The sequence below is a fragment of the Neofelis nebulosa genome, chromosome 10, assembly GCF_028018385.1.
Source record: "Neofelis nebulosa isolate mNeoNeb1 chromosome 10, mNeoNeb1.pri, whole genome shotgun sequence".
NCBI classification, from domain to species: Eukaryota; Metazoa; Chordata; class Mammalia; order Carnivora; family Felidae; genus Neofelis; species Neofelis nebulosa.
The window spans coordinates 48718523-48745806 of NC_080791.1; the positions used below are offsets into that span (position 1 = coordinate 48718523).

The 27284-nt window shown below is 37.0% G+C and overlaps 1 protein-coding gene across 29 annotated transcripts in view; it reads left to right on the forward strand.

Annotated features, from left to right (window-relative positions):
* The window catches only part of DLG2 (discs large MAGUK scaffold protein 2), a 2097061-nt gene that overhangs the window by 1684426 nt on the left and 385351 nt on the right, over positions 1–27284 (forward strand). For all 29 annotated transcript variants that reach the window (XM_058690298.1, XM_058690294.1, XM_058690296.1 and 26 more), the window contains one exon: positions 20099–20167. In XM_058690298.1, the coding sequence (XP_058546281.1) occupies positions 20099–20167 (69 nt within the window). The remainder of the gene's footprint in view (positions 1–20098; positions 20168–27284) is intronic.

Sequence of the window (27284 nt, forward strand, 5' to 3'; positions counted from 1 at the left end):
TTGAAAGTAAAAAATGAAGTTTTTCTCTCTTTGCATTCAAGAAAAAGAAAAGAAACGAAAAAGAGAAAAAAAGAAAAAGGAAAAAAAAGGAAATCCTTTGAAAATTTGAAAAGGTGAATACACTGAAGTAGACTAAAATAAAATGATGGAAGTAAAATAGAATTTGAAAAAATTTACACAAAAGTAAAAAATATAGTAATAAAAATTAAAGAAAAATATATTTTATAAAAATTGAAAATAAAAATGAGTGTTTTCTCTTTCTGTATTCAAGAAAAAGAAAAGAAGTGTAAAAGAGCAAAAAAAAAAGAAAGAAAGAAAGAAAGAAAATTGAATAGATGGACCTGCTAACAGATTGAAGTAGGACTGAAATTACTTCGGTTTTCCCTAGAAGTCAGTCTATGTAGCGCTTTATAGTCCATTAACTAAGCCGGCGGTGAGACTTGTGTTCTTAAGAGTGAAGTTGGAAGGGACTCATTGTAACGGCTCCGTTCTCCGCTAGATGGCACAGCTAGCCTACTGGGGTGGTTTGTTGTAGCGCTGGTAGGTGCGTATGCACATGCGTGGGAGGGGTGAAAATGGAGTCACCCAGCTACCCAGTCTGTTCTCCTGGATCGTGCACCCATCCTCTGCCTTCAGTTTTCATCCACTCCCCATTTTTTCACTGTCGGTGACCAGGCCCCAGGCAGTACGTCTCTCACGAGTTTTATCTCAGATGCGGCTGTTTTCTCCGGCCCCTTACTTCCGAAGGACTGGGGCTTTGACCAGCTCTGCCCCTCTGCTGGAGGGTCTCACAGAGCAATGGCCTATTGAGCCTTTTTTTTTTTAATGTTTATTTATTTTTGAGAGAGAGACAGAGCGTAAGCAGAGGAGGGGCAGAGAGAGAGGGAGACACAGGATTCAAAGTAGTGTCCAAGCTCTGAACTGTCAGTCAGCACAGAGCCCGACACATGGTTTGAACCCACAAACTCATGAACTACAAGATCATGAGTGTATACTCAACTGACGGAGCCACCCAGGCACCCCAACTACTGATCCTTAAAGCCCTTTGTACAGGCAACATTTGTAGTAGCTAAAAGCAGATTTTGAACCTTCAGAGTCTGGCAGAGAATCCTATCTTTTACAAGTTTTTGTAGCTGGAGAGAAAGCATTTACCTCTGTGAGCCTGTTTCTTCATCTGCAAAATGATGACAAAGCAACCTTCAAGAAGATCAAATGAGGTAATGTATGCAAAAGCAATTAACAAAGTGTCTTAGACATAGTAAGTTCTAAATAAATGGTAGCTATTTTTATTACTGTTTTGTTTTTTACCCCCTATGTACTCCCACCATAAGAATGTAACCTGAATGAGGAAGAGGATTTCTTTTATTTTATGTGCTTTACCTCTAGGTTTCAGAAAGTATTTGGCTCATATTAGGCATGCAGTTGATATTTGTGAGATCATTGGGTGAACAGTTTAATAAATAATTTGGCCTCTACTTCATCCAAGATGGCTGGAGAAACAAGTTACTTCTTTTGCTCTCTCTAATGATAGATAGTATCTTAATATTATGGTAAATTTTAAAGGCTGATTTGGAGAGTAGAGACTTAAATAGAAGTTAAATGCCACAATTAACATTTTAAGTATGAGTGTTTTTTACTGAAAACACAGTTCGGGTCCTGGTAGTTTCACTTAAATATTAGTTTATAGTCAGAGGGAGTTAAAGGAATTGAAAAACAAAACATCATTTCCCTGGGGGCAGTTTATGTCCTTCCCTTTAAATGTATGCTTTTAGTTTTGTCTCACTTGCTTGTCCACAATTCCCATGCCACAAAGCTCCAAATACAATAGTGGTATATCATCTGTGGTCCAAATATAAAGAATAAACCAAATGTCAGCAGCTAAAATCACCACATACTGGTGGATACCCCATCACATTGAACTCAGTTAGCCCTAGAGGCTTGCACTTTGTGAAGCCTCTAAACAAATGACTTATTTTAAGGTCAGGGAGGAAAGCATGACTAAACATGAATGTCATTGTCAGGTGGCCACCCTTCTACATAATGATGCTTTCTGCTTGTGTGGTATCAGAGGAAAAATTTGGTAAATATCCTAGAAATTTAGAGCTTAAAAATGCAACAAGTCCAGGGCGCCTGGGTGGCTTAGTCGGTTGAGCGTCCAGCTTCAGCTCAGGTCATGATCTCACAGTTTGTGAGTTCAAGCCTTGCGTCGGGCTCTGTGCTGACAGCTCAGAGCCTGTAGCCTGTTTCAGATTCTGTGTCTCCCTCTCTGCTCCTCCCCTGCTCATGCTCTGTCTCTGTCTCTCTCTCAAAAATAAATAAACATTAAAAAAAATTAAAAATGCAACAAGTCCTTAATGACACATAATTTAAAAAAAAAATTCTTATGTTACATTTTTCAAGCTTTGTATTTTGCCCTAGGTTTTTTTTTTATACATCATGATTTCATGATGTATACTTTATATGTTATAAACTGTGCCCATTTCAAGTATATAATTCAGTAAATTTTAGTAACTTTATCCAGTCATGTAACCATCACTATAAATCAGTTTTAGAACATTTTCATGCCCCCAATAAGATCCCTCACACCCATTTACAATTAATCCCCATTCCCATTAGACAACCACTAATCTATTTTCTGTCTATAAGTTCACCTTTTCTGGATACTTTTGTATTTTTTAATATTTCTTAATCCATAAAAAACTCCCAATAGCTAGAAGTTGTGTTAAAAATACTTGTTTATGGGGTAAAACTATTTGCCTCATTTTTTTTTTACCAAAAAAAATATGGCTGTTCCATCTTTCACAAAACTAACTTTAAAATGACATTTGACTATAATCACAGTGAGTATCTCTGTGTGGGAAGATTAGGATTCTGTGATTTTATGCCCAGGTGCATTGATGACTTTCAGCACCGCTTAAGCAGCACTGACAATGGACACAAGTAAACCCTGCCATGGCTGATTGCTTAAATCCTGTATCTCTGTAATTTTAATGATTGTCATTCAAGTCCATGTTTCCATAAGTCATGAGTTTATTGGAGCAGAATAGAATTCATTTATTGTCATTGTCATATATTAAACTCCACCACATTTTATTCCAATGTTAAGATTCGCTACTGTGCTCTTTAAGTGGTAATAGATTCCTTCCTTATTTGCATTGTCCATTTCCTTGAATTTGAGATGGTCTACTAAAGAGTATAGTTTCATTTTCTACCTAGTCAATGGTCTTCTATACATAGACAAATTCCTGGTATATTTATTTGGTTTCATTAAATGCAGTCATTAATGGTTTTCTTGACACAATTGAATGTTTTTGCTTTAGGATCCCAGTGCAAACAGCATAACAAAGAATCCAATTGCCATGGAGTGAGAGGGTACAGTGGTTAGTTCCCCATGGTTGCTGCCTTCAGGGAGCTCATGGTCTAGCTGGGGAAACAGCCATTTTTGAAATAGTCCTTTACTGTAGTGTGGGAAATGCCTTGATAAGTGTATGCCCAGGTACAAGGGAAACAAAGCTGAGAGGTTAGAAGAGTTTTCCAGTTTGGCTGTGCATGAGACTAAGTCCCAAAGAATAAATAGTAGCAGGTTGGGCAAAGAGCAATGGCAGGGACTATGGCTCTTGAAATCACTTTAGGATGATTCCTTTGTATTTCTTAGTTATCAAACATCATGTTTAAAAGGCCTTGTACAACCTTTAAATACAGAGAACAAACTGATGATTATGGGGGGTGAGGGTTGGGAGGAGGGGGATGAGCAAAATAAGTGAAGGGGAGTAGGAGACATAGGTTTCCAGTTACAGAATGAATAAATCACAGGAATAAAAGCTACAGCATGAGAAATATCATCAATGATGTTGTAATACTATTCTATATGACAGATGGTAGCTACATTTATGGTAAGGGTAGCATAATGTGTGAACTTCTCGAATCACTATGCTGTACACCTGAAACTACTGCAAAACTGTGTGCCAACTATACTCAAAATAATAAATAAATAAGTAAATAAATAGCCCTGTGCAAAGAAAATGGCTGAAGTTTTCTCAAAATAAAAGCCATTTGGAAATGTCCCCTTGTTCTGAAATTCCAACTACCTAATAAATATTTCCACTCTGCTTAAAATGGACACTAGTACTTAAGAGCATAATATGTCCTAATACAGGTATGTTTGCATTATTTTTAACTTGTCTTATTCCTAAAATGATCCTGTTGCAGTATTTAACATTTTGAAACCCCACAAGAAAAATGCAAAAAAAATTCAGGGAAATGCTTTCTCAAATTTTTAGGGTAAACACACACACACACACACACACACACACACACACACACACACACAATCTTAAAAAAGAAATTCTTGTTTCCCTTTTACTTCCCTCTTCTATGAACTTAAAGATGAGGGTCGACATCCCCCATTATAGTACTCAATGTATTTCTCCTTCTTTCCTTTTTCCTTTTTTTGATCAATTGATCACTTACCCATCTTCCCATGTAAACTATCACATCCTTAATGGAAGGAACTGGGCTTCCTTCCTATTTGTGTCTCTCATAATACCTAACACAGTACTGACTTTTAATAGACACAGAAACATTGACAACTGAATGTAGGATGTTACAATAAAGCAACAAGTAGAATAATTTAGTAAATATGAGATGATAGATTAAGTGAACTGTGTTATGGGTTATTGCCTGGCCCATATATGGTACACAACAAATGTTGATTGAATGAGTGTACAAATGAATGAGGATGTGCCTTGATAAAAACTGGAGGTATACAAAGGATTTGGAGCATTTACAAACCAATGACATGCTCACATTAAGACATAACATGAAGTTGGAGAACATAGTAATCCCCAACAGGGTTTAACTGGATGGTCCCTCTGAAATCAGGTCAATACATTATTCTCAGGTATTTCAGAGAACCAAGACAGGGGGAAAAATGGAATCTAGGAAAGCATTACCTCAGCAAGATACACAGAATGAATCAAGTGGTATTAAAATAATGACCTTTTATTTAAATCATGGCATTAAAGAATCCTAAATGAATTCATGAGTTTACCCTATCCAGGTAGAGCTGGGCTAAGTGTGCGCGTGTTCATGCATATATATGTATGTATGTATGTATACACACACACACGAATGCAATTCCTACTCATGGAAGCAATATTCTTGAAAGGTTGTCAATGAATGTAATTATCAAAAAATAGATGATTTCAGGGAGTTATAAGTGCTATGAAAGAAAGTAGTGTAAGAGGCTGTATATTTCCTGAGATGAGAGTGAAGTGCCTTTAGTTGGAAGATCAGAGAAGGCCTCCCTGGGGAGGTTGTAACCTGAATAAGAGGGAGATGCTCAAGAGAAGACCTGATGCATAGCAAGTGGTGAATGCAGATGCCCTTACAGAGGAACTAGCGAGGATATCTGAGAGTCAGGAAGAAGGCAGAGATGGCTGGGTCTTGGGAAATGATGGACAGAGTGGTGAGCAGTGAGCACTGAAAAGTAGACAGTGACTGCAGGATCTTATAGCCCTGGAAGTGACCATGAATTTTATTCAAACTCAAAGAGGAAATCTTTGGGAAGTTTTCTATGGGCAGGGGAACAGCATGATCTGATTTCATCCTTTAAGAGAGTCTCTTCACAGGCTGCTATGAGAAGTAGCTGTTAGAAGTACAGGAGAAAAGCCAGTTGGAAGGCTGTTGGAACATTCCACCAAGAGAAGGTGATGTTTCCATTAGGGTGGCAGCACTGGGGATGTGGGAGCCATTTTTGGTAGAAAAGAGTTTGTTAATGAATTGGTTGTGGAGTATGATAGCTGCAAGTGGAGAATCAATGAAAATGCCTAGGTTGTTGTACTGAACAACCAGTGGACAGTGCTGTTGTTTATTTTAAAAATGAGAGAGAATGAATTGGAATGATCAAATGAGTAGACTGATGTCTTTCCTTTCAGATTGTATTATAAATGCTTGGACATAATAGCTCTTGCGTTAGCTTTTATTGTTTTCTTCATTACATCAGGCACAGTGCTTTGTATATTGTGAGTGCTAATGATTAGATATTGGCTGATGAAGCGATTGGGAAATTGAGGTCTATCAATGTCTAGCCTTCCAGTATGTTTCATTGTAGTAAACTTTTGATTTCTTAAAAAGAGATCATTTTTAAAATTCTTTGGAAATATTAAGAAATGTGGAGAAGAAAACTAGCCTAGTTTTAAAATTTTTATTCTATGCCTTTTCAAATCCTCTCACTTGGATCTTCACAGAATTGTAACTTGTTTTCAAATTGGTTGCTAAGAGGGAGTCATTTTCATTAATGAGGATAAATATTAAGTGTCCTTCATTTGGAAGTTTGTCATTAATATTCAAAGACAAAGCATTTTAGTGTTTTGATGGTTTACTTTTACATTGATATTTTACATTTGATATTTTCTGTACATTGATAGCCCAATCGCTATGAATGCTATATATTGTCAAGCTTTTCATTGTTGCACACACACAAAAAAGTTGCTCTGTGTTGGAAAATTAATCCCAGGGGAAACAAGAATTTGTTTAAACAGAAAGGGATTGCTGCTGGCACCTACTGTCACTTCATGGGACTAAATTAGAAATCAATACAAGGAGACTTAGAAAGCACTGTACTTTTTTATGTTGGGTTTTACCTCAGATTTTTAGTTCTGGTAATGAGTAGCAGCTTAGCTCAACAAATGACCACATGACTACTTTGAACCTATTCCAGCAAGGGAGAATCCCAGAGGAGGCAATTCTTACCTTGGAAGTGTGAATAGTGAAGAGCGGAGGGAAATGAACAATTAGCCTCTTTCACATTTCACTTGTTAGTACACTGATGTTGATGACTTCTCTATGGTGGCCTTTGTGACGAATGTTCAGACTACAGATGTCAAGCAGAAAAACTAGCCTTTGGCTAAACATCTGGAGTTTTCCATAAACTCATACATGCAAACTAATACATTCCACCAAACCAAGCAGCTTTTGTTTATTTGGAGGTTCTCACTGTCTACATGAAAATCAATAAGGAAACTATGTTGTAGAATAAGAGCAATTCTTCATTGAAAATAGAACCCAGCAGTATGGTAAGAGTCAAAGGTCTCCATTTCTTTTTTTCCCTTGGCACCTACACTGGTTTGCGAGGGGAAAGAAAATTATTCCATTTGCTATACAGAAAGGTATAGCAGTCTGGTCCCTGATAAGCTAGGACAGAAAGCTTTGGTATTCACCTAGTCTTAAGATCAAGTTCCTCATACAGCTCTTGGCTGTCTGCAGCTGTTTTATATACCTAGGGATTACAGAGAGCTCTTTATAAACTTCATAAGTGACTATATTTTAATATTGTTTAAAATTTCTCATAACTTCCTATTTGCCTGCAGAATGTAATTCAAATTCTAGGGACCAGTTTCCCCTGTGTTTCATATTTAAACTTTTTAAAGTCTTTGCCAGCTGTCGACCAAACTCTCCTTCTTGAAACTATCTCCCTGCTCCCATTGTTAGCTGACATTACCTCATATTTTCTTGCTTTTCCTCCTACTTCTCCACTCACTCCTTCCTAGTCTTCTTTCCAGATTTATCTTCCTCTACAAATGTTACATTGTTGGTTATCTCCAGGTCTCCAAAACTTTCAGTCTTTTTGATCACAGTATTTCTAACAATATCCATGGCTTCAAATATACTTCAAATGTTAATTCCAAAATGTATTTCTTTACAACAGATATGTCTATTAAGATTGATCTCTAACTATCTTATGAGCCATCTCTACCTTGGTGCCACACAGGTTCCCCAAACTCATCATATACAATATTATAATAATTATATTCCCCCAAAATCTGTTACTCACATAGTCCTTTTTCAGTATGAGGTGCCACCATGATCCAACAACTCCAACCTCATACATGGATGTTGTCCTAGACTCCTCACTCACCTACCACACACAACTGCCAAATCCTATAGATCCCGTGTCCCTGATGGTTTTTAAATCTAGTTGTTTGTTGTTGTTGTTATTGTTTAGATCCATTGGTTAGTTCAAGTTCTAGTCACTAGTGTTAGACACCTGTGACCAAATCATACTGCCTCTCTAGAAACTAATTTCCATATACTATTCCCCATGCTTCATGCTTACAAAATTTCTTTCACATATATTGCCCTTTTTCCCCCCAGAGCCATCTATGAGAAGGCACTATTATCTGCATTATACTGATGACAGGAACATATCTAGGAGTGGTTTTTAAGATGGTCAAGAACCTAACTAAGAAAAGGATAAGAAATCCTTAATCCAAGGCCATCAATTCCCAAGATCATGTTCCTTTCCCCATAACAGTTCTTCTCTCCATCTATACCCCATAAAGTAGATGGGGAGAGCAGGAACAATGGTTTCCTATTCAAACTGAAGAATAAAAAACCATAACAAGTCAATTGGGATGACTTATCTAAGACCTTTGAGCTCTCATTAGGAGCACAGTGGGAAAACCTACATTTATGACTTCTAGACTTCTTTTTTCCATAAAATTCTGCTTCCCAGATATTGTCAAAGAATAAAAAGAATGTGTTATCCTGAAAAATATGTTTCTGTTGTGAAATAAAGGGATACCCAGGGCCATATCCATTAAATGACTAAAATCACAACTGGTATACAAAAATCTTCCCATTCCAAGTTTTTTTAATTGTTGGTGCATTCTGCAGTACTTGTCTATATTTTATGTAAAATTCCAAATTGAAATCTGTTTTCCTTTTTTGAAAGGAAATTTGTTTTCCTTTTTGCTGTGTTGGTGGAGCTAGCTAAGACTTGATTTATGCTCTACTATATTCAATTTTTTTTACTTTCCTTGTGAAGAATAGTCTATGTGGTAAGGAGCTTTTTGATACATGTTCATACATGACCTCCTGGGATGCAGCTTGCATGCTACCGAAGCCAAGGAGAATGATGTGCAGTCTGCCATCCAAAAATAAAATGAATAAACACAGGAATATGCCTGCTGTATTAAAATACTACATTTTTCTCCTGATGTTTCAGGCTTTGAGACCATTCATATATCAGTTCAGTCCTGAGGGGAAAATACTGGGATCAGCATTTGAAGTATACTCTCAGAGTTTTACATGACTTAACAGTGATGACCAGGATTTTTAGACTGGCCAGTGTTTGGGCCAGTCATTTTTATCATTAAATTTCTGTCACAGAGAAGAATTTGATGAAGTCACAGTAGAATAGGACAGAGAAAACCATGGGCTTGGAGTTGGATCTGTGTTCTGATCTCCCCTTAACCACATCCTGGTCATACAGTATAACCTCTCTAGGTCTCCCCTATAAGCATACTGTGAAGTCTCCCATAATATTCTTTAAGGACAAGAAGAAAACTGGAGTGCATGGGTGGCTCAGTCAGTTGGGTGTCTGACTTTGGCTCAGGTCATGATCTCAAGGTTCATGAGTTCAAGCCCCTGATCAGGTTCTCTGCTGTCAGCATAGAGCCTGTTTCAGATCCTCTGCCCCCCTCTCTTTGCCCCTCCCCGCTCACACTCACTTTCTCTTTCAAAAATAAACATTAAAAAACTAATAGGTGTACACTGAAAGGTATTTTCAAGAAACAACCATTTTTAAAAAAAGATAAGGAGAAAACTGAAATCTGGGTGATAACCCTGCTAGGCATTCATAAGATGGAACTTCTTATCACCCACACAACAACACCAGTTTTTAATCTGTTGGTCAAAAGATTGGACACAGCAGTCACCATTTGGAATGATAACGAAAAGATACGTGCATGCCTTAATTACTTCACCTTAAATTTTAAAAACATAACTGTATGGCAGCACAAAAAAATTAGTGGTGTGGTGATATTTAAAAGAAGAAATGGGACTTCTAATAAACCTCATCCATTTTTTTTGAGTCACCATGTTATTACTGACTTGATTGAAGCTGTTCAACATAAAGTAAAAACACATTTGCAGCATCTTTAACTATGGCATGAGAAACCTGGGCCCTGAATTTGATCTAATTTTTTTCTCATTTTTAGATCCATCTGTTTGTCCCAGAATGCATGCTTTCTTTATTGTCCCTAATTTCAGTTTTCAAGAGATCATCTTCATTAGTCCAGTGTCGCACACTGTCTTTCTATCAATCATCACAACTTTAAATTTGTCTGATATCGCTTAACAAATTGTGTTCTTCATTATTTTTTATATGTGAAGTTTAAGATTTTCTCTAGTATCGTCAACCTCTGGCCACAGTTTTTATGTTATTTTCCAGAATCTGAATTGTCTGGTAATTGCTTTAAAATGTTTGGTACACCAAATTGATTAGGAAAGCCAAAAATCTAGGGCCCGTTTTTTATGAAGTTCTACTTCATTTTTCTTGCATAAAGTTTACCCTTAATTCATTATCCATGGCTTTCAATTTAGATTTATTTAAAAAAAAATTTTTATTTATTGTCAAATTAACTAACATACAGTGTATACAGTGTAGTCTTGGCTTCAGAAGTAAATTCCTGTGATTCATCACTTACATATAACACTCAGTGCTAATCCCAACAAGTGCCCTCCTCAATGCCCATCACCCATTTTCCCCAATTCCCTGCCCCCATCAACCCTCAGTTCTCTGTATTTCTTTAAATTAGAATGAAAATCAAATGAAAACTAAATGAAATAACTTTATAATTATTTTCTGACTTTTACAGTTGTCACCTAACTTGGCAGCAATGGTTTGAGCTACATATTATTAAGTCTTTCTAGATCAGTAAACTTCCTTTTTTTCAGGTAATTTGGCCTTTTAATTTTTTAAAATTTGTTTATTGAAATATAGTTATCATACATCATTGTATCAGTTTCAGATGTACAGTATAATGATTCAACAATTTTATACATTTTTTAGTGCTCATCAACATAAACGTACTCTTAATCCCTTTTATCTATTTCACCTACCCCCTCACCCACCTCCCCTCTGGCATTCACCAGTTTATTCTCTGTATTTAAGAATCTTCTTTTACCTCTCTTTTAATTTTTTTATTCATTTGTTTTATTTCTTAAATCCTATCTATGAGTGAAATCATATGATATTTGTCTTTCTCTGACTAATTTATTTCACTTAGCATTATACCCTTTAGGTCCATCTATGTTGTTGCAAATGACAATATCTCAATTTTTTAATGGCTGAGTAATATTCCTGTGTGTGTGTGTGTGTGTGTGTGTGTGTGTGTGCGCATGTGTGTGTGTACACACTCCACATTTATCCATTCATCTATCAATGGATGCTTGGGTTGTTTCCATATATTGGCTATTGCAAATAATGCTGCAATAAAATAGGAGTAAATATACCTTTTAAGTGTTTTCACTTTTTTTAGGTAAATACCCAGTAGTGGAATTACTGGACCAAATGGTATTTTGATTTTTAATTCTCTAAGAACCTTCATACTGTTTTCTACCATTTTAAATTCCTACCAACAGTGCATGAGGGTTCCTTTTTCCCATATTCTCATGCCAACACTTGTTCTATCTTGTGTTTTTTATTTTAGCCACTCTGACAGGTGTACAATGATACCTCATCATGGTTTTGATTCCTTTTCCCTGATTATTAGTGATGTTGAGCATCTTTTCATGTATCTGTTGGCCATCTGTATGTCTCCTTGGAAAAACATCTATTCAGGTCCTCTGACCATTTTTAATTATATTATTTGTTTTTTGTGTGTTGAGTTGTATAAGTTTTCTATATATTTTGAATATTAACCCCGTATTAGATATATCATTTGCAAATATTTTTCTCCCATTTGCTAGGTTGCCTTCATTGCTTTGTTTTCTTTGCTGTGCAAAAGCTTTGATGTTTTGAACTACATGTGATTAAGTCTTTCTAGATCAGTAAACTTATGATTGATAGAAACAATTCTTTTCATTTGCTCATGTTTCATTTTTGTAATATTTAAATAAATTACATATACGTAAATATATAAAATGTATATACATACATACATATATAAAATGAGTAAAATAAAAATAAACAGATTTGAGAATAATTACAACTGATTCTTGGTAAATGTACAAGCCACATGGAAAGAATGAGAATATATGGGACATGAACATCCCACTTGCTGTGGACACTGGTCAGCTGGTCACTGAGGGGATGGAGAGGATTGGTTAATCTATAAAAAGATGTTGATTAAGAGAGCTCAGTAGTAAAACTTGTGCTAACTGTTAAACTGGAAGAGGATCTGTGATGATCTGCTATAGTGCATGGTCCTTTTCTCTTATTGTAATTAAAATTTTGCATGAAAATGTGAAAGGTATCTTATATTTAAAAATGATACAAACTAGATGAAAAAGTGAAGTTCTATAATGGGTAGCATATCAATATATATTTATTGAGTTAAATTGATGATCTAATGTTAGCCTAACTATGAAACTAGATGAAAATTAATACCAATAAATTTGATAATAGTGGTTATTAGTTAACTATATTGAGTTTCCAAAAACCCAATTTACAATTATGTGATAGAATTGATTTTGAATCATTTGATGTCAAAAATACATGAGAAGTTAGCTCGACCCTGAACTTAACAATACAATTAAGCAAACTTTAAAATTCTGTGTTATCTTGGGCTCTTCTGGCAGGAGTATGGAATGCAGATGGAGGACAGTCATCATCTCATGGCATTCAACCCTGGTCTGAACACATCTGGAACTCTGAATTCATTTCTAGGTTCTAAAATATAAGTAAAAATCAGAAGAAATATGGGGTGCCTGGCTGGCTCAGTCAGTGGAGTGTGTGACTCTTAATCTCAGGGTTGTGGATTCAAGCCCCACTTTGGGTGTAGAGATTACTTAAAAATAAAATTAAAAAAAAAGAAAAAATGTAAGAGTATAGACAGAAAGATAGCTAGGAGTCTTGAAATTATCTCATAAAGAACCATAAGTGTTAGGAATGTTTATTAGAAAGAGTAAAACATGCAAGAATATCTGTCATTTGGTGCCCACTCTGGACATAACGGGTGTTACACCCAGAGAAGGAAGAAATTTTCAATAGGTAGAGCTGTTACACTGCAGATTATATTTCCCAATGATGTAACAGGTACATTAAGCTACGCGTGTACAAAACCAAACTCAATTATATTTTGCTACCCAAACATGCACTTTTTGGTTCTGTTAACAGTGCCATCATCCTCTTAGTCAGTAACAGATCCCTTAGTACATTCTTCCTCACTACCACTTCACCCTTGTGACACCGAAGTCTGTTTACTTTTTAAGCCTTGTTTGGAAGTTCTAGAAGAAAGAACAGCTATTGTTGTACCCTGGGAAGAGCAAGCCCCTTCTATCTAGGGGATTTGACTTTAAAAGAAATACCCCCTCCCCCAGATCACTAGATCAGTTCTGGAGATCAAATTGCCCTCACTATAATTTCCTTTTATTTGTCCTGGATATTTTATCTCCAGATATCTTAAACGTATCTTCCTTTAAAATTCCTTCTGCCATTGCCCAAGTTTAGACATGTATTAATTTTATCTCTCATGACTATTTCCCATTGGTCTCCCTGACTGTAGATTCCCACCTCTTCCTTCCACCATTCAGAGTATTTTTAGGTTTACTCTTCTGAATCACAGATATTATCATATTGATCCCCAACTTTAAAGAGCTCACCACTGCCATCAAGATAAAGTCCAGACCTCTTGGCATGGTCTTCATTGCCCCTCTTGACCCACCCCAAGTCATTACTCGTCTCTGGCTATTCTTCTCTGGCCAAGCCAAACCACTCAAGGTTTCCAGAGCACAACACATACTCTCGGCCTTCCATGATTTTGATCATGCTCTTCTAGTTTCTCAGAAAATCTTCTTTCCCTTCTACACCATTTAAAATATGTATATATCCTTCCCAATCCACCCTAGATGGTTTTCCTATCAAATATACCTAGAGATTTATTGAAAAATGTTATCTATAGCAAAGGGCCCAAATGGTTATTTGATTTTACCATCTTCTTTATTATCAGGTATTTATTGAGTGCTATACTATTAAGGAATCAAAAAGGGATCTAAAGCACTTCCCAGTTAACATTTGTTAGATGTTACCAGAAGATATAAATAATTATATAAGTGTCAATCAAGCAACAGGGGAGATATCCAGCTTCATGGGGGAAGGTAATGGTGTTTTGGTTATGTTGCATTTGAGGTACTGATTGAATACTCAAGAAGACATACTCTTCTTTTTAAGAATAGTGGCAACTTAATGCATGTATATGAAGAAAGGGAAAGTAGAAATATAAAAGAAAATAAATATTAAGAGAGATGAGATAAATGATAGATACAGGCATTCAAGAGATTGGTGAAGAGTTAAATATGACAAGGAAAGATGACAGTTCTTCAAAAATATGAGTGAAGAATGGAGCAGACTATTGAAAACACATCAGGAAGTATTTTAGTTGGATGGGACTTTACAAGCAAGGCACATTAAATAAGTTTACTGTTACCAGTTTGTTAATAGAAGACCCAACAGCCTTTTTGTGTTCTCCATAAAATGACATAGTTTTAATGTTACAACATTTTTGAAAGACTGGTTATCCTGTCCATTCCTGCTTTAGAGTTGGAGAAAATTAAAAAGCCATTAATCACTGCCATCTAGGCCCTCTGTGTTGTGTGTGTAATAAAACAGTTTCAATTCAGATGCACAGAAAAATTTAAAGTTAATGCAGCAACAAGAATGAATCTTTCAGCATCATTTTGATGCCATTTTCTTAAGCGACAGCCAAAGTCTTTTACTTGGAAAATCAGAGAGTTCCTGGAAAAGAGATTCTACTGTTCTCTGGCTGTTTTATTCAAATGACAGCATAATTTTTAGAAGGGCAATAAGACTGTTATCTCTCTCTAAATCCTAAAAAGTCTTGGTAATATTTACCTCCACAGTTGCCTGACTTGTCATGTCAACCAAGCTACTACGTACCAAGGGATGCCATATGTTTCCTGCCACATGACAGGACTTCTTCCCCAGCATGGGTGCTGACATGCTGCTGAACCTTCCTCATTCTCATCCTACTCAGCCACTATCACTCAAATGCTCACAAATGTCCGGGGCTCACTAATAAGGTGGTGTGGATAGGACAGAGAAGTCCCTGTATTAAATTATCTTCAAACGCCACTGACATGCATGTTGGACATTTATAGAGAAAATATTGGGTGTTATTTTATGCAAACAAAACTGTCAGTGATCTTCAGTGAGATTCAGCATTTCTTGACAAAATATGTTGGATCCTCTGTCTGAACTATCCACAGAGCTTTGCTTTCATCTTTCTGTAAGGCAACATGATTTTTCTTAAAGAGCAAGCACTTTAGAGCCAGCAAACATGGGTTCTACTCTTGCTACCTACTAGCTGTGAGACCTTGGTCTTTAACTTCCTTCAAAAATTAGCATAATGGCTAGTCTCAATGTTGTTATAAAGTTTGAAAGAGGGAATGGGGTCTTACAGATAGATGGAACCCAACCCATGGTTTTCATCATTTGAAAAGGCATTTATGAAGCACATTCTGTGAGTCAGCCCTGAGATGAGAATGTACAAATGGATAATTCCCACTCCTTGCTCTGAAAACATACATGACTTAGCAGAAAGAAAAAAAAAAAAGACATGAAAATAAATGGTGGTGATTCTCAGTCCTGGGGGCTATTTTGGCTGTGTGATAAAAATGGGATGGTGCATAGAGCAGTGTGTCAACTGTGTTGGGGAGGTGAGGGAGGCATATCATAGAATGCTTTTCTGAATAGATGTTTCAAAGTATCTAGAAAAATGATAGGAAAATGGTGGCCATAAGACAAAGACATTCTGAACACTTAGCTCTCCAGTGTTAAAAAGCTTTAAATTTTAGCTGTTCTTTCCTGCTGTGATTCTTCCTATGTCAGTTCTCTGTCTGGAATTCCATCTGGCTGGCCACTGCCTGAGGCGCTGAAAGGGCTAGGCAGTGCTCACTGGGAATTTGTTAGTCATGGTAAAATTAGCCACACACTGTCTTTGTAGTCAACAGTATGAAATGCACAGAACCTGCTTGGTCCAAAGGGAAGATATTTGGGGGCGGGGGAGTAAAAATATCAGTTGGGCCGCCTGGGTGGCTCAGTGGGTTAAGCATCTTACTCTTGATTTTGGCTCAGATCATGATCTCACAGTTTGTGGGAGTGAGCCCTATGTCAGGCTCTGCACTGACAATGTGGAACCTGCTTAGCATTCTCTCCTTCTCCTTCTCTCTCTCTCTCTCTCTCTCTCTCTCTCTCTCTCTCTCTCTGCCTTCCCCTCCCCCACTCATGTGCACAGTCTTTCTCCCTCTCTCAAACATTTTTTTAATAAAAATACCAGTTATTATCACTATCATGTAGCTCCTAATATGCTTTGTAAGTATTCCCCATTCAAGTCCTGCTTACATATTTCCATCAGGGAATAACAAAAATTCCCTTGTGTCTGTAGGTCTTGACTAACAGATAATTCACTGTATTTGTCTTAGTAAAGTAAAAGGATAATTACATGTTGTAAAAGACTCTGTTCGAAATTCACAGACTGAGAAACTGGCTGACTTTGCATGTGTAATGTAAAAGGAGTCAAATTCTGTGAGTACTTCAAGGTGTCTTCCACATGTAATTTAAGTGTCACTAAAACTTTAAAAGAGACATTACTGGAATAATTTAAAGGAGAATAATAAAGTAATTAGTTTAAAGTAGTGATAAGTAAAGTGAGATTACTGAATATTTCTTTGTTTTAATTATATGGGCTAGGCTAATGGTGAGGAAGCTATCAAGAATTCTAGTTACTCATTAATCTTGGTTAGCAAGCATCATTGATCTTTACCCAAGGATGACTGTTGGCACTTCCTAAACCAGCGGAATATATACAGTAAAGGAAGGGATTAAATAGTTTAAACAAAGAAATACCATTAGCAATTAAGCATATAGAAAAAATGGTCATTTTCACTAATGAACACAGAAGTACTCATAAATCTCAAGTATCATTTTATACTTAACAGTTTTTTTAATTATAATATCAGTGCCTCTAAGATTGTGGTGAAAGTGATGTTTATATATTTTATATTTTTTATTTGAAAATATATTAAATATAATAGGTAGAGAAGAGGTAATAAAATGGTACAAAACTTTTGAAAAGTAATTAATAACATAAATCAAGAACCTAGTAAATGTTGGGATGCCTGGGTGGCTCAGTCAGTTAAGCATTGGACTCTTAATTTCGGCTCAGGTCATGATCTCACAGTTTTGGGAGTTCGAGCCCCACATCTGGCTCTGCGCTCACAGCACAGAAACTCTCTCTCTGCCTCTCCCTCACTCACATTATCTCTGTCTCTCTCAAAATGACTAAATAAACTTTAACAACACCAACAAAAAGAACCTAGTAAATGTTTGCATTTGGGGAATATAGTCAAAGGAAATTGTCAAATAAGAAAAAGTAATTGGTATCAATATGTTCCTGCAGCATTGTTAATGACATTAAAACAGTAGAAAAAACCCAAATACCTAACCATAAAAGGATAGTTAAATAAATTATTATATATAATTATATAATTATAAATTATTATATAATATGCATTCTATTATAATAGTAAATTATTATTATATATTGAGAGGAAGTAACATTATATAACACCAAAATAATAATTATGGAATCCCTATAAAAATGCTTAAATTATAATGTGAGGAACAAATGCAGGATGTAATCTTATATATGGTCCATGTATATATAAAATTACATCAAGCACATGTGGACATATAGAAAGTCAATAGCATAGTGTGGAAAGTACACACACTTGGCAACAAGACAGGCTTTAGTTTGAATTCTGGCTGTTGATTTCTGATAAGTCATTAAAGTTGTGTGTGTCTTTTTTAATATATAAAATGTAGATACTCATACATACCTATAGGACAGCTGCAGTATTTAAATTAGATAATTCTGTAACATCTGATACAAGGTAATGGAATTATATGTGAGTTTTTAAAGCTTTTCCTTATTTTGATTTTCATTAATTTTATAGTATTTTTACAATAGAAAATGTATTTTAATTTGATATTTGTCACCAAACTTATATTCACAAATATACACTTTGGAGCAGTGACTAGATAGCTAAAAGAAGTGATCTAAGTAATTCTTATTTAGTACTAAATATGTTAAAGTAGACACACTGCTAAATCATATTAGTTAATCTATTTAACAAACACTTATGTAGTTTTACCATGTAACAGGCACTGTTCTAAATATTGTATTCCCTGAATCCTTGTAACAATCCCAGGAGGAAAGTACTATTACTATCCCAGTCTCACAGGTAAGAAACTGATACCCAGATACCGGTAGATAATGAGCAAGGTCACATTGGTCCATGTGGTGGAGCTGGGATTTGAACTCAGGAAGTCTGGCTACATGGTCCAGCTCCTGAATGCTCTGCTGCTTTTCAGCTGGTCAATCAAAACATGTTCAGTGAACATATATAGTGCTTGACACTGTGAAGGATGCCAGCAAACTTAGGACACAATCCTTAACTTAAAAAAACCTTCTCTAGCTTTTAGCTACTGTCCCAAATTTTGCTCCCTCAACCTCACATAACTGTCATCCATGTCACAACTAAAAACTATTCACAGAGAGATACTGCTTCTCGTCCTTAATCACCAAAGTTCTGGATGAAAATCTGTAGGCTACAGCTTGGCTCTCTGACAATGTTGGTATTTTCAGAAGTATATGCTGAGAAATGGTGGGGCTGTCTATGTAAAGGTGTCTAACTGTTCTACAAACAGTGGACTCAGGTTCTCTTTATTCATATATTTGTGTATATACACCTTCATACCCTATACGTATATGTAACTAACATTACAACTAAGATATTAAGTCAATACTGCAAACTAACATTACACACTGAAACACATTTTATAATACATTTTAACACATAGGAAATCCACAAAGCATTGCTTCTTGCTGTTGTCATTGTGCATATCTTATGAACCTCTCTCTAATCGAAGAGTATTCTGAGATTGCAAAGCACATTCTTACACACTTGAAAAATTGTCACTAATTGGGAGATGAGACAACATGATAGTTAAGAATAATGGCTTTGGGGCGCCTGGGTGGCTCAGTCGGTTAAGCATCCGACTTCGGCTCAGGTCATGATCTCGCGGTCCGTGAGTTCAAGCCCCACATCAGGCTCTGGGCTGACAGCTCAGAGCCTGGAGCCTGTTTCAGATTCTGTGTCTCCCTCTCTCTCTGACCCTGCCCCGTTCATGCTGTCTCTCCCTGTCTCAAAAATAAATAAGCATTTAAAAAAATTTAAAAAAAAAGGATAATGGCTTTAAAATCAGTGTAGATGCCATCTCAAGCACAGGTATTTACCACATGACTTGGACAAGTTTCTAAACCTCTCTTTAGCTTAGTTTCTTCATCTGTTAATGGAGACAGTGAATACCTCATAGGATTGAGAGAAGTAAAAGATATAAACATACAAACTTAGAAACATGACTCAGGCAATATAAGTGCCTAATGAAGAATAAACATTATAATTCTTACTGCAACTGCTTATCCATAAGATAGGTCTTATTACCACATGACCAAAACAAGATATGGAATTACATTAAATTCTAAGGTTGGTATGCAACCATAAGTATCATTTTTCAAGTTTTTGTGTTCATCCAGCAGCTGAATTGTTATTAATTTTACAGGTGTTACAAGTGTGAACTAAAATGAAAACTTATACTAATTAAATACTTCTGATGTTCAAATTTACTGTTTTAAACTTTGTTATAAAAAATGTTCTGCATTAAAAAAGTAAGACCCTACATTTGATGAAGTTTATATTTCTATGCTCTTTGTTGTCTCATTCCAAAGGGAAAAAAATTACCTCTTCCAAATATTTTGTTTCCATTAATGTCTGTCATTTGAAGTTTACTTCAAATGAATAATACATATTGAAATCAAGTTTTAAATATTAACCCCTTATCTGGTAGAGTTCTAAATTTTGTGGATGAGTCTACTTATCACCAAAGAATAGCCATTCAATCTCTACTGTATTTCTTTCAAGATGGGCCCTTTACTTGACAATGAGACCGATGAGAATGTGCAAAGACATTTTAAATAAATGATCTGTGTTTGTTTTTCTTTCTTTGTTGCAGTCATTCTCAGCACAGCACGGCAACCCGCCAGCCTTCGGTAACTCTCCAACGGGCCATCTCCCTGGAAGGGTAAGATAATAATATGGAGCCTTCTCTTAAACTAAACCGTGCAGCCTCATCACTTGAGCATAAAGAAATTTTCTTTATTTCTTCCTTTCTTTCTTCCTTCTTTCCTTCCTCCTTCCCTACCTACGTTCCTTCTTTCCTTAGCAAATATTTATAAAACTTATGTTATATGCCAAGTACTGTGCTAGGTACTATGTTTAACAAGACACATAAGATCTCTTCTTTCCCTTCAGAACTCTTATTGTCTGGTGGGAGGGGCAGAACTACAGACACAAATTTGTATCCTGTGTACCCATCACAAAGAGAGGGACATATAAGAGATTAAGGGAGGATCCAGGTTGGACACATGGATGAAAATGGGCATCAAAGGAGGGAGAAGCAGTTCAGGATGGTTTCAGAGATTACATAACTCTCAAGCTGAGAACTGAAGCATCTGTGGATATTTGCCTGACAGACACTGGAAGTAAGGGTACTCTGAGCAGAAGAAAGGGCATGTGCAAAAACATGAATACATGAGCAAGCATGAGGTGTCATGAGGCCATTAAGTGATCGAGTGATGCAGCCTGTGGTGTGTGAGACAGTGGAGCAGGAGATAAGAATGGAGATGTTGGCTGGGCAGGCTTACCTGTAGAGGACTTAGTGTTTTGTATTTCTGAATCCTCCAATCAGATAAAAGCTGGAGAGGATGGAGGGAAGGGGCTAATATTTCCCTCTACTTGCTTGATAATTACAACAGGTTTAATTGAGAACATTTAATTGGTTAACTTATAAAAATTAAATCATTTTACTTTTCCAATCTCTGTTACCAAATTTGCTTCAAACCTATTTCTCATTGACAGGTAGGCTTCCTTAATGACATTTCAATTCAAACCTTTCTGTTTTAAAAGTTTGTTTTGTTCAGACCTCTGTCCCTCCTTCTAACTTAATTAGGGCTTGAGTTCCACCAGAGGTGACAGAGGTGTTGTCTTCTTCTCACATCACCCTCTAGATTGTCATTTCTCTTAGATTTCTCCTCTGGTAGTATTGGGGCAAAAAAGGAAACTGGAAATGGAATTTCCTTATCATTCCACTGTGGCCCGTCCCTTTTTCTTGGTTATCTCTGGTGATGTAGCCTGGATGGGTGGATAACCAACCATGCACAGATGCTGGGAGACTCCCACAGCTCCCCCAGCCACGTGGTCCCTTGGATGACTCAACTGTCTCTTCCACAGAACTCCTAGCAATGGCACACTGTGACTTACCATGCATGCACCACTGCCTGAGCCCTAGCAGTCCCTCCCATTCCTCCCAGAGTGCCCCTTTCTCATCTGTCCTCAGCAGCTTCAAACATGAGGCTTGCAGGCATGAGTGGCAGGCATCTTTCCTCCTCCTCAGGTTGAGCTTACCAGGGACAGTCCTTGCCTCTTCTCTCCCTGGCTGACCTTCTTGTCTTCACTGCCCAGGGTTCTTTTCCAACCTGGGTAGCAACAGGGCAATGCAGCAAATTCCATGGGTAAGTGGATATCCACCTAGGAAAGAGACGTTGGTCTTTACTTCCTGGAAGAGTATAAATACTATAAATACTTTTCAGAGTGCCCTTTCTTGGCCTCAGCTAAGGATGTCCCTAAACCCATAGGAAGGTGAGCAAAAGGAATGTGGCCTCTCCATAGACACTGTACTCCCTGAAAAGGACATCTCCTTCCCCTGGTAGCCCGCCTTTTCTGTTTGTGATGGTAAAGAATGTCAAAGCACTTTTGTTCCTGTAGTAAACAAACAAAAACAGAGAGATGGGGTGGTTGCTAAATATGAATTTAGTTTTGGAGAATTTAAGTAACTTCTCAACAGGGCAGTGTCTTAAACTGTAACATTTGTTCTAGTTCACGAGAAAAAACAAAAAAACAAAAAAACAAAGGCAAAGTACTCAATCAATACTTTGCCGCATTTGGTTCTGTAGTAATATTGAAGGTGGTCTAGATTCTGGATCATAGCCAGAATCACTGAGTTTAAATCTGGGCTCAGGAACTTATGAGCTGGGTGATAGCAAATGGCTTGTTTTTTTGTTTTTTGTTTTTTGTTTGTCTGTTTGTTTGTTTGATTTTATATGTTCAATTTCCTCATGTATAAAATGTATTTCCTTACAGAGTTTTTCTCAATAATTAAAATTATATTTATTGTTTTTTATAATATTACTGGAATTATATGTGTATTTGCTATAGTATAGTATAATGTTCATTGCTATTGTTATTGTTATTCATAACATATACTTAATTTATCAGGCAGGAGAGTTTCACATTTATATTAAATAAAGATTCATTAAAACAGTCAGGGACTGGTGTCATCGCTACTTTAGAGAGACTTATTCCTATATACACAAGTAATGCTCATTTGTGGAAGCAATCCAAATCATTGAGTTTGCTTCATTGTTGAGTTAATATTTATATACATAAGTATTTTAATTGCCAGATTATACTTAAATGCTTGTTAAACACATTAAAGAATAGTGTAAGCCCTTTCTACATATTGGCTTATCCTCAGCTCCAAAAGACAGAACATAGGACCTGCATAACAAATGCTCTTACATTTCTGGTATATATATCTGAGAAAGTTTAGGACAGAGAGACTACATAAACACATGAGAGGAAATAGTCTGCCCCAGCCTGTGAACAGTCTCCAGTTGGACTTGAGAATGTTCATCAGTCAGCACTTGTGACTGAACTCTCCATACCACCCCCATCGATTTCCCCTTTCTGGAAAGAGCCATAGTTTAGAAAAACTATTCCACAAAACTTGCTGATCACCTTCTCCGAAGGACTGTGATCAGTTTTGAATTCTGCATGTTAAATCAGACATGGAGAGCTAGCATGGAAAGTACATCCAGAGTTAACAAAGGGATGGGACAGCATTTTATCAAGGAAACATTGACAGGATCAAGATTCTATGATTGGAAGAAGGGAGCTTATCATTAATGAGATTACATTCAAAATGTGCAACTTGTTGGGAATAAAAATAGTACATATTCATGGATAGTCCTTTAAGGGAAGAGAAAAGAAACTATCAAGTGCTTATTAGGTACCTGGTATGTTCTCATTCTCTCTCTCTCTCTCTCTCTCTCTCTCTCTCTCCTCATCCATTCATCTATCTTCTCTAATTTTATTTCCAAAATAGTCTTATGAAATAGGCATCCTTTTTTGTAAATCTTGATTCTCAGGAGGTTAAGTACTTTTCCCAAGGACACCTACATAGAAAGTAGCACAGTTTGGATTTGAAATCAAATTGGAGTCTGCTGTACAACAGTGCAGCATGAAAAGTCTTTATTGAGGCGGAGAGCTCTGGTCACACCATTCATAAAGCACTTTCAGGATAAGTGAGACATAGTGAAGAACTTCCTAGGACTTTCATTTAAAAAATGATAAAGAACTAGAACTGACTCTAAATCTGGAAACCGTTAAACAGAGCTAATAACCCACCATTTGGGGTAGATCTGGAAGCCCACGTACATGCTACATGGCAGAGGTGTTATTTGTGGTACAGGTGAGAGTGGGGAGCTGAGCTTCCCACTGGTCTCAACTTCACCTTCCTTGTTCCTTATGAAGACCTCCCTTGGCAGGGTGCAATATGGCTGTCATGCCACATGTTGGTCATTAACACAGAGAGGATTCCCTCCAGCTGTTCTAAATAATGACATTTTCTTCTAAAGCTATTTCCAAATCTTTTCTTTCTTCTTACTCACAAAAGCTTATTAGCAGTTTGCCAATAAATATTGTTTTAGCCTTTTGCACTGTTTTCCACTTGAGTGAAATCACCTCTGTGATAACCACAACCATTAATGCTAATTCTCTGCTAATATGAGACCAAAGATGTGAAGGCCTTACCCTGATGTCATAAATGCAAGAGTGAGTCCTTTTATAAAAAACACAACTTATAATCTCAGCTATACTCCATTGTTTTAGCTGGTATAAAGCGTTTTTCTTCATATCTAGTGAATCATGCAGTATGAAAAATACTGTTTTCCCTGCAATCATGGAAGGAAATAGAGTCTGGAATCAAAAAATTAGTTTAGAATCCTGCCCTCTTTGCCATCTGTTGTTGTCATTCTCAAAACAGGACCCTTCCCCTGTCTAAGCATGAGTTTTCTCCACAACCAAGAGGAGAATAGCACAGGACTCACCAACTTTCTACAAAAGTAGCAGGTACATATTAGACCCTCAATAAGTACTAGTTGAATATATACTTATTCCAAGTGTTCTGAAAAAACAAAACTTTTATTTTTAAACCCACGATTAGCTTGAAGACCCACGTTGAACACCTGCTATTAAATATATATGTATGTATATGTATATACTGTATATGTGTGTATGTATATGTATATATATGTATTTATATAAAGCATTTCTGGATATAAAATATTTGAGGTGGAAATAATTTTGTGCTGCAGGAATATTTAGAAGGGGATACCTCAGTAATTCTCCACAAAGCCCAGAACACTAAAATTCATGCTCTAAGTGCCCAGCTGGCCAACAAATAGAGAGATAATGTGACATACAATCATTGTCACTGAGCCCATAGTGGGAAAGTAATTTTTCACTTTGCATAGGCCAATGGGTCTTTAACAGGATTCTCATTAAGGTGTTATACTGCTGAGTGCAGGCAATCAACTGAAATTGGAAATTTCCTTGCTTCAAAATTCTCTTTCCTAATGCTTTTGTGAAAAGCAACTACTTAGGATATTTTTTAAATGAATGTACTTTAAAAGTCCATATGTTTATATATTTTTCACCTAAGTTGCTATTTACTTGACATAAAATAATTGGAGATATTTCAGATTTCCACTTAATTTGATCCATGAAGACAACAAAACTGTCTAATTGAGCCTCTACCTAGAGTTACTGCTGTTTTTTAAATCGATATCTGAATCATCTTTATGCCAGACATGAGGAGGCAGAATAACATCCCCATTAACAGTGTGAGCTCCTTGCTTCAGGTTCAAGTTGACAGATACAGCCCACACCTGAATCTCTTCTTCCTCCTGAGACCCCATTAAAAGGACACTTAAAAGAATAAAGAAGAGACAATCCCATAATGGTAAAGGAAGTGGGAGAGGCATCAGAGGCCAAAAGATTCCCTCACACTTCTGGATGACAGCAGATGGTGGGGTATAGATGGATGAAATGGAGCAAAGCAGCCCAGACTTAGATCACCCAGGGAGGCAGGGCCATTGTGTTCTATGTAAATGCCATCTTCTAAAGTTGTTTCCAGGGATGCCACCCACAAAAAGGCCCACCACAGTGAAGCAGCATTGGATGCCTACAGCTCAGGAGGCGGCAGAACTGCCTAGCAAGCCCAGGAAATTCAGAGACTTCAGAACAGTGACAACAGATGGGCTGAGAGCAGAGTCTGAGAATAGGACTGAGGATACCCCTACTCAGCACACACACTCCTGATACAGAACAGCTACAAGGCAGTGACTTACCACCTGTCAGAAAATGAAGGCTCTTCTCTAAAGAAATAGAATTTCTTCTGAGGAACCTAGCTAAGCTAGTTTGCCTGTAACCACACAGCAGAGCCCTTCATGGTATGCCAATTACAGGGACAGCTTTCAGGTTTGCTTGCCTAACCTGAAGTCTTTCAGTGGAAAAGACTTGCCCTTATCTGCAGCAGCCCATACAGCCTTTCTACTACTTCATTCTTAAATATGAACAGCCGGCCATGAGTTACTGAACAGTTTAAAAAAACCCATAAAATGACAAAAAAAAAAACAACAACAACAACAATAAAATACACATACATAGAGAAAAACTATCCTCAAAGAAACATGTCATTCTGGTAACAAAATAGAATTTAAAGAAATACTCTCCTTATAAGCATATTGTTAACAATATGGAGGTAACCACTGGAATTAAAAGTGAAATGGTTACAAGTGATTACCTCTGGGAAAACACGTAGGATTCTCAGGAAAGGGGACACAAGTTAAATTTTGAGGAACGTATTTGGAACAAGGTGGAGATTAAAAAAGGGAAATCATGTGCAAAAAACTAAAGTACTTGGCTAACACAGCCAAAACTAGGAAGTATCTGCAGCTATCATGTAGCTTTCTCTCATCCACCAGAGAACATACACTTTGTTTTATCTTACTTTAGATCATTCCAGCAACATCATAGAGGTAGTTTTCCACTAACTGGCATTTTCACCTCAATGAAATAGCTGCTCTGTGAGGTGTTGCCCACCCTTTACAAGTAGCACTCAACAAGAAACCAGATGACCCTCTTCATGAATATTATAGAAGGAATTGTTTACAGAGTGGATGGTTTGCCTAATAGACCCTCACTAAAAATCTCTCCAAATAGAGAGGTCTGTGAGTATCCAAAGGATAACCAAGAAGCAGTCTTGTCTGTATACAAATACATCTAGGAGAAAAACCATCCTCTCAGGTTAACTGTTTGGTGTTAATAGCATCATCATTCTTTCTTAGAGGGACTGGCTGGTCTGGATAAGAACAGCCATGAACCTATGCTTGACACAAGAGACCCCCTCGCCACACTCTAAGACCACTCTGGATTCTTGAGACCATGGCACCTTGGCACCACTGCAGCCAGAGAGCCTCTGGCATTCCCATGTTGGGTCTGAACAGGTGTGCTTCCAAGGAACACTCTGGGAACACAAGCTTGGCTGGAATCATTGGTTCTCTTGTCCTGTACCCATTTCCTTTTTCCTTTATGGGAGCTTTTTTGCAGCTAACGTGCTTCAGATTTTTCAGGATGATGCTGACTTAAAATAGTCTTGGTCTAAGTGCCCCGATATGTGGTTCCAAAACACATGGTCACTGTAGAAAGTGTAAGCATCATTGACCTGAGAACCGGGAGATCTGGGTTCTAGGTTCAGTTCTGCCACATCTTACTATGTGATTTTGAGAAGATCTTAGATACTTTCCAACTCTAACATTATAGAGTTTAATGATTTTTGAAGATAGAAGTTTGGCTTCTGAATTTGTAAGAATATTTCCAAACATGAGGCCTAAAGGACCACTGGGCTTTAGATAGCTGGCCCTCAGGGGCAGTGGCTTGAGTCATCTCTGCCTACACACACTCACATATCCAGCCATCCTTCAGGATTCATAATCAATATGAATGGTCATTTCTTCCTT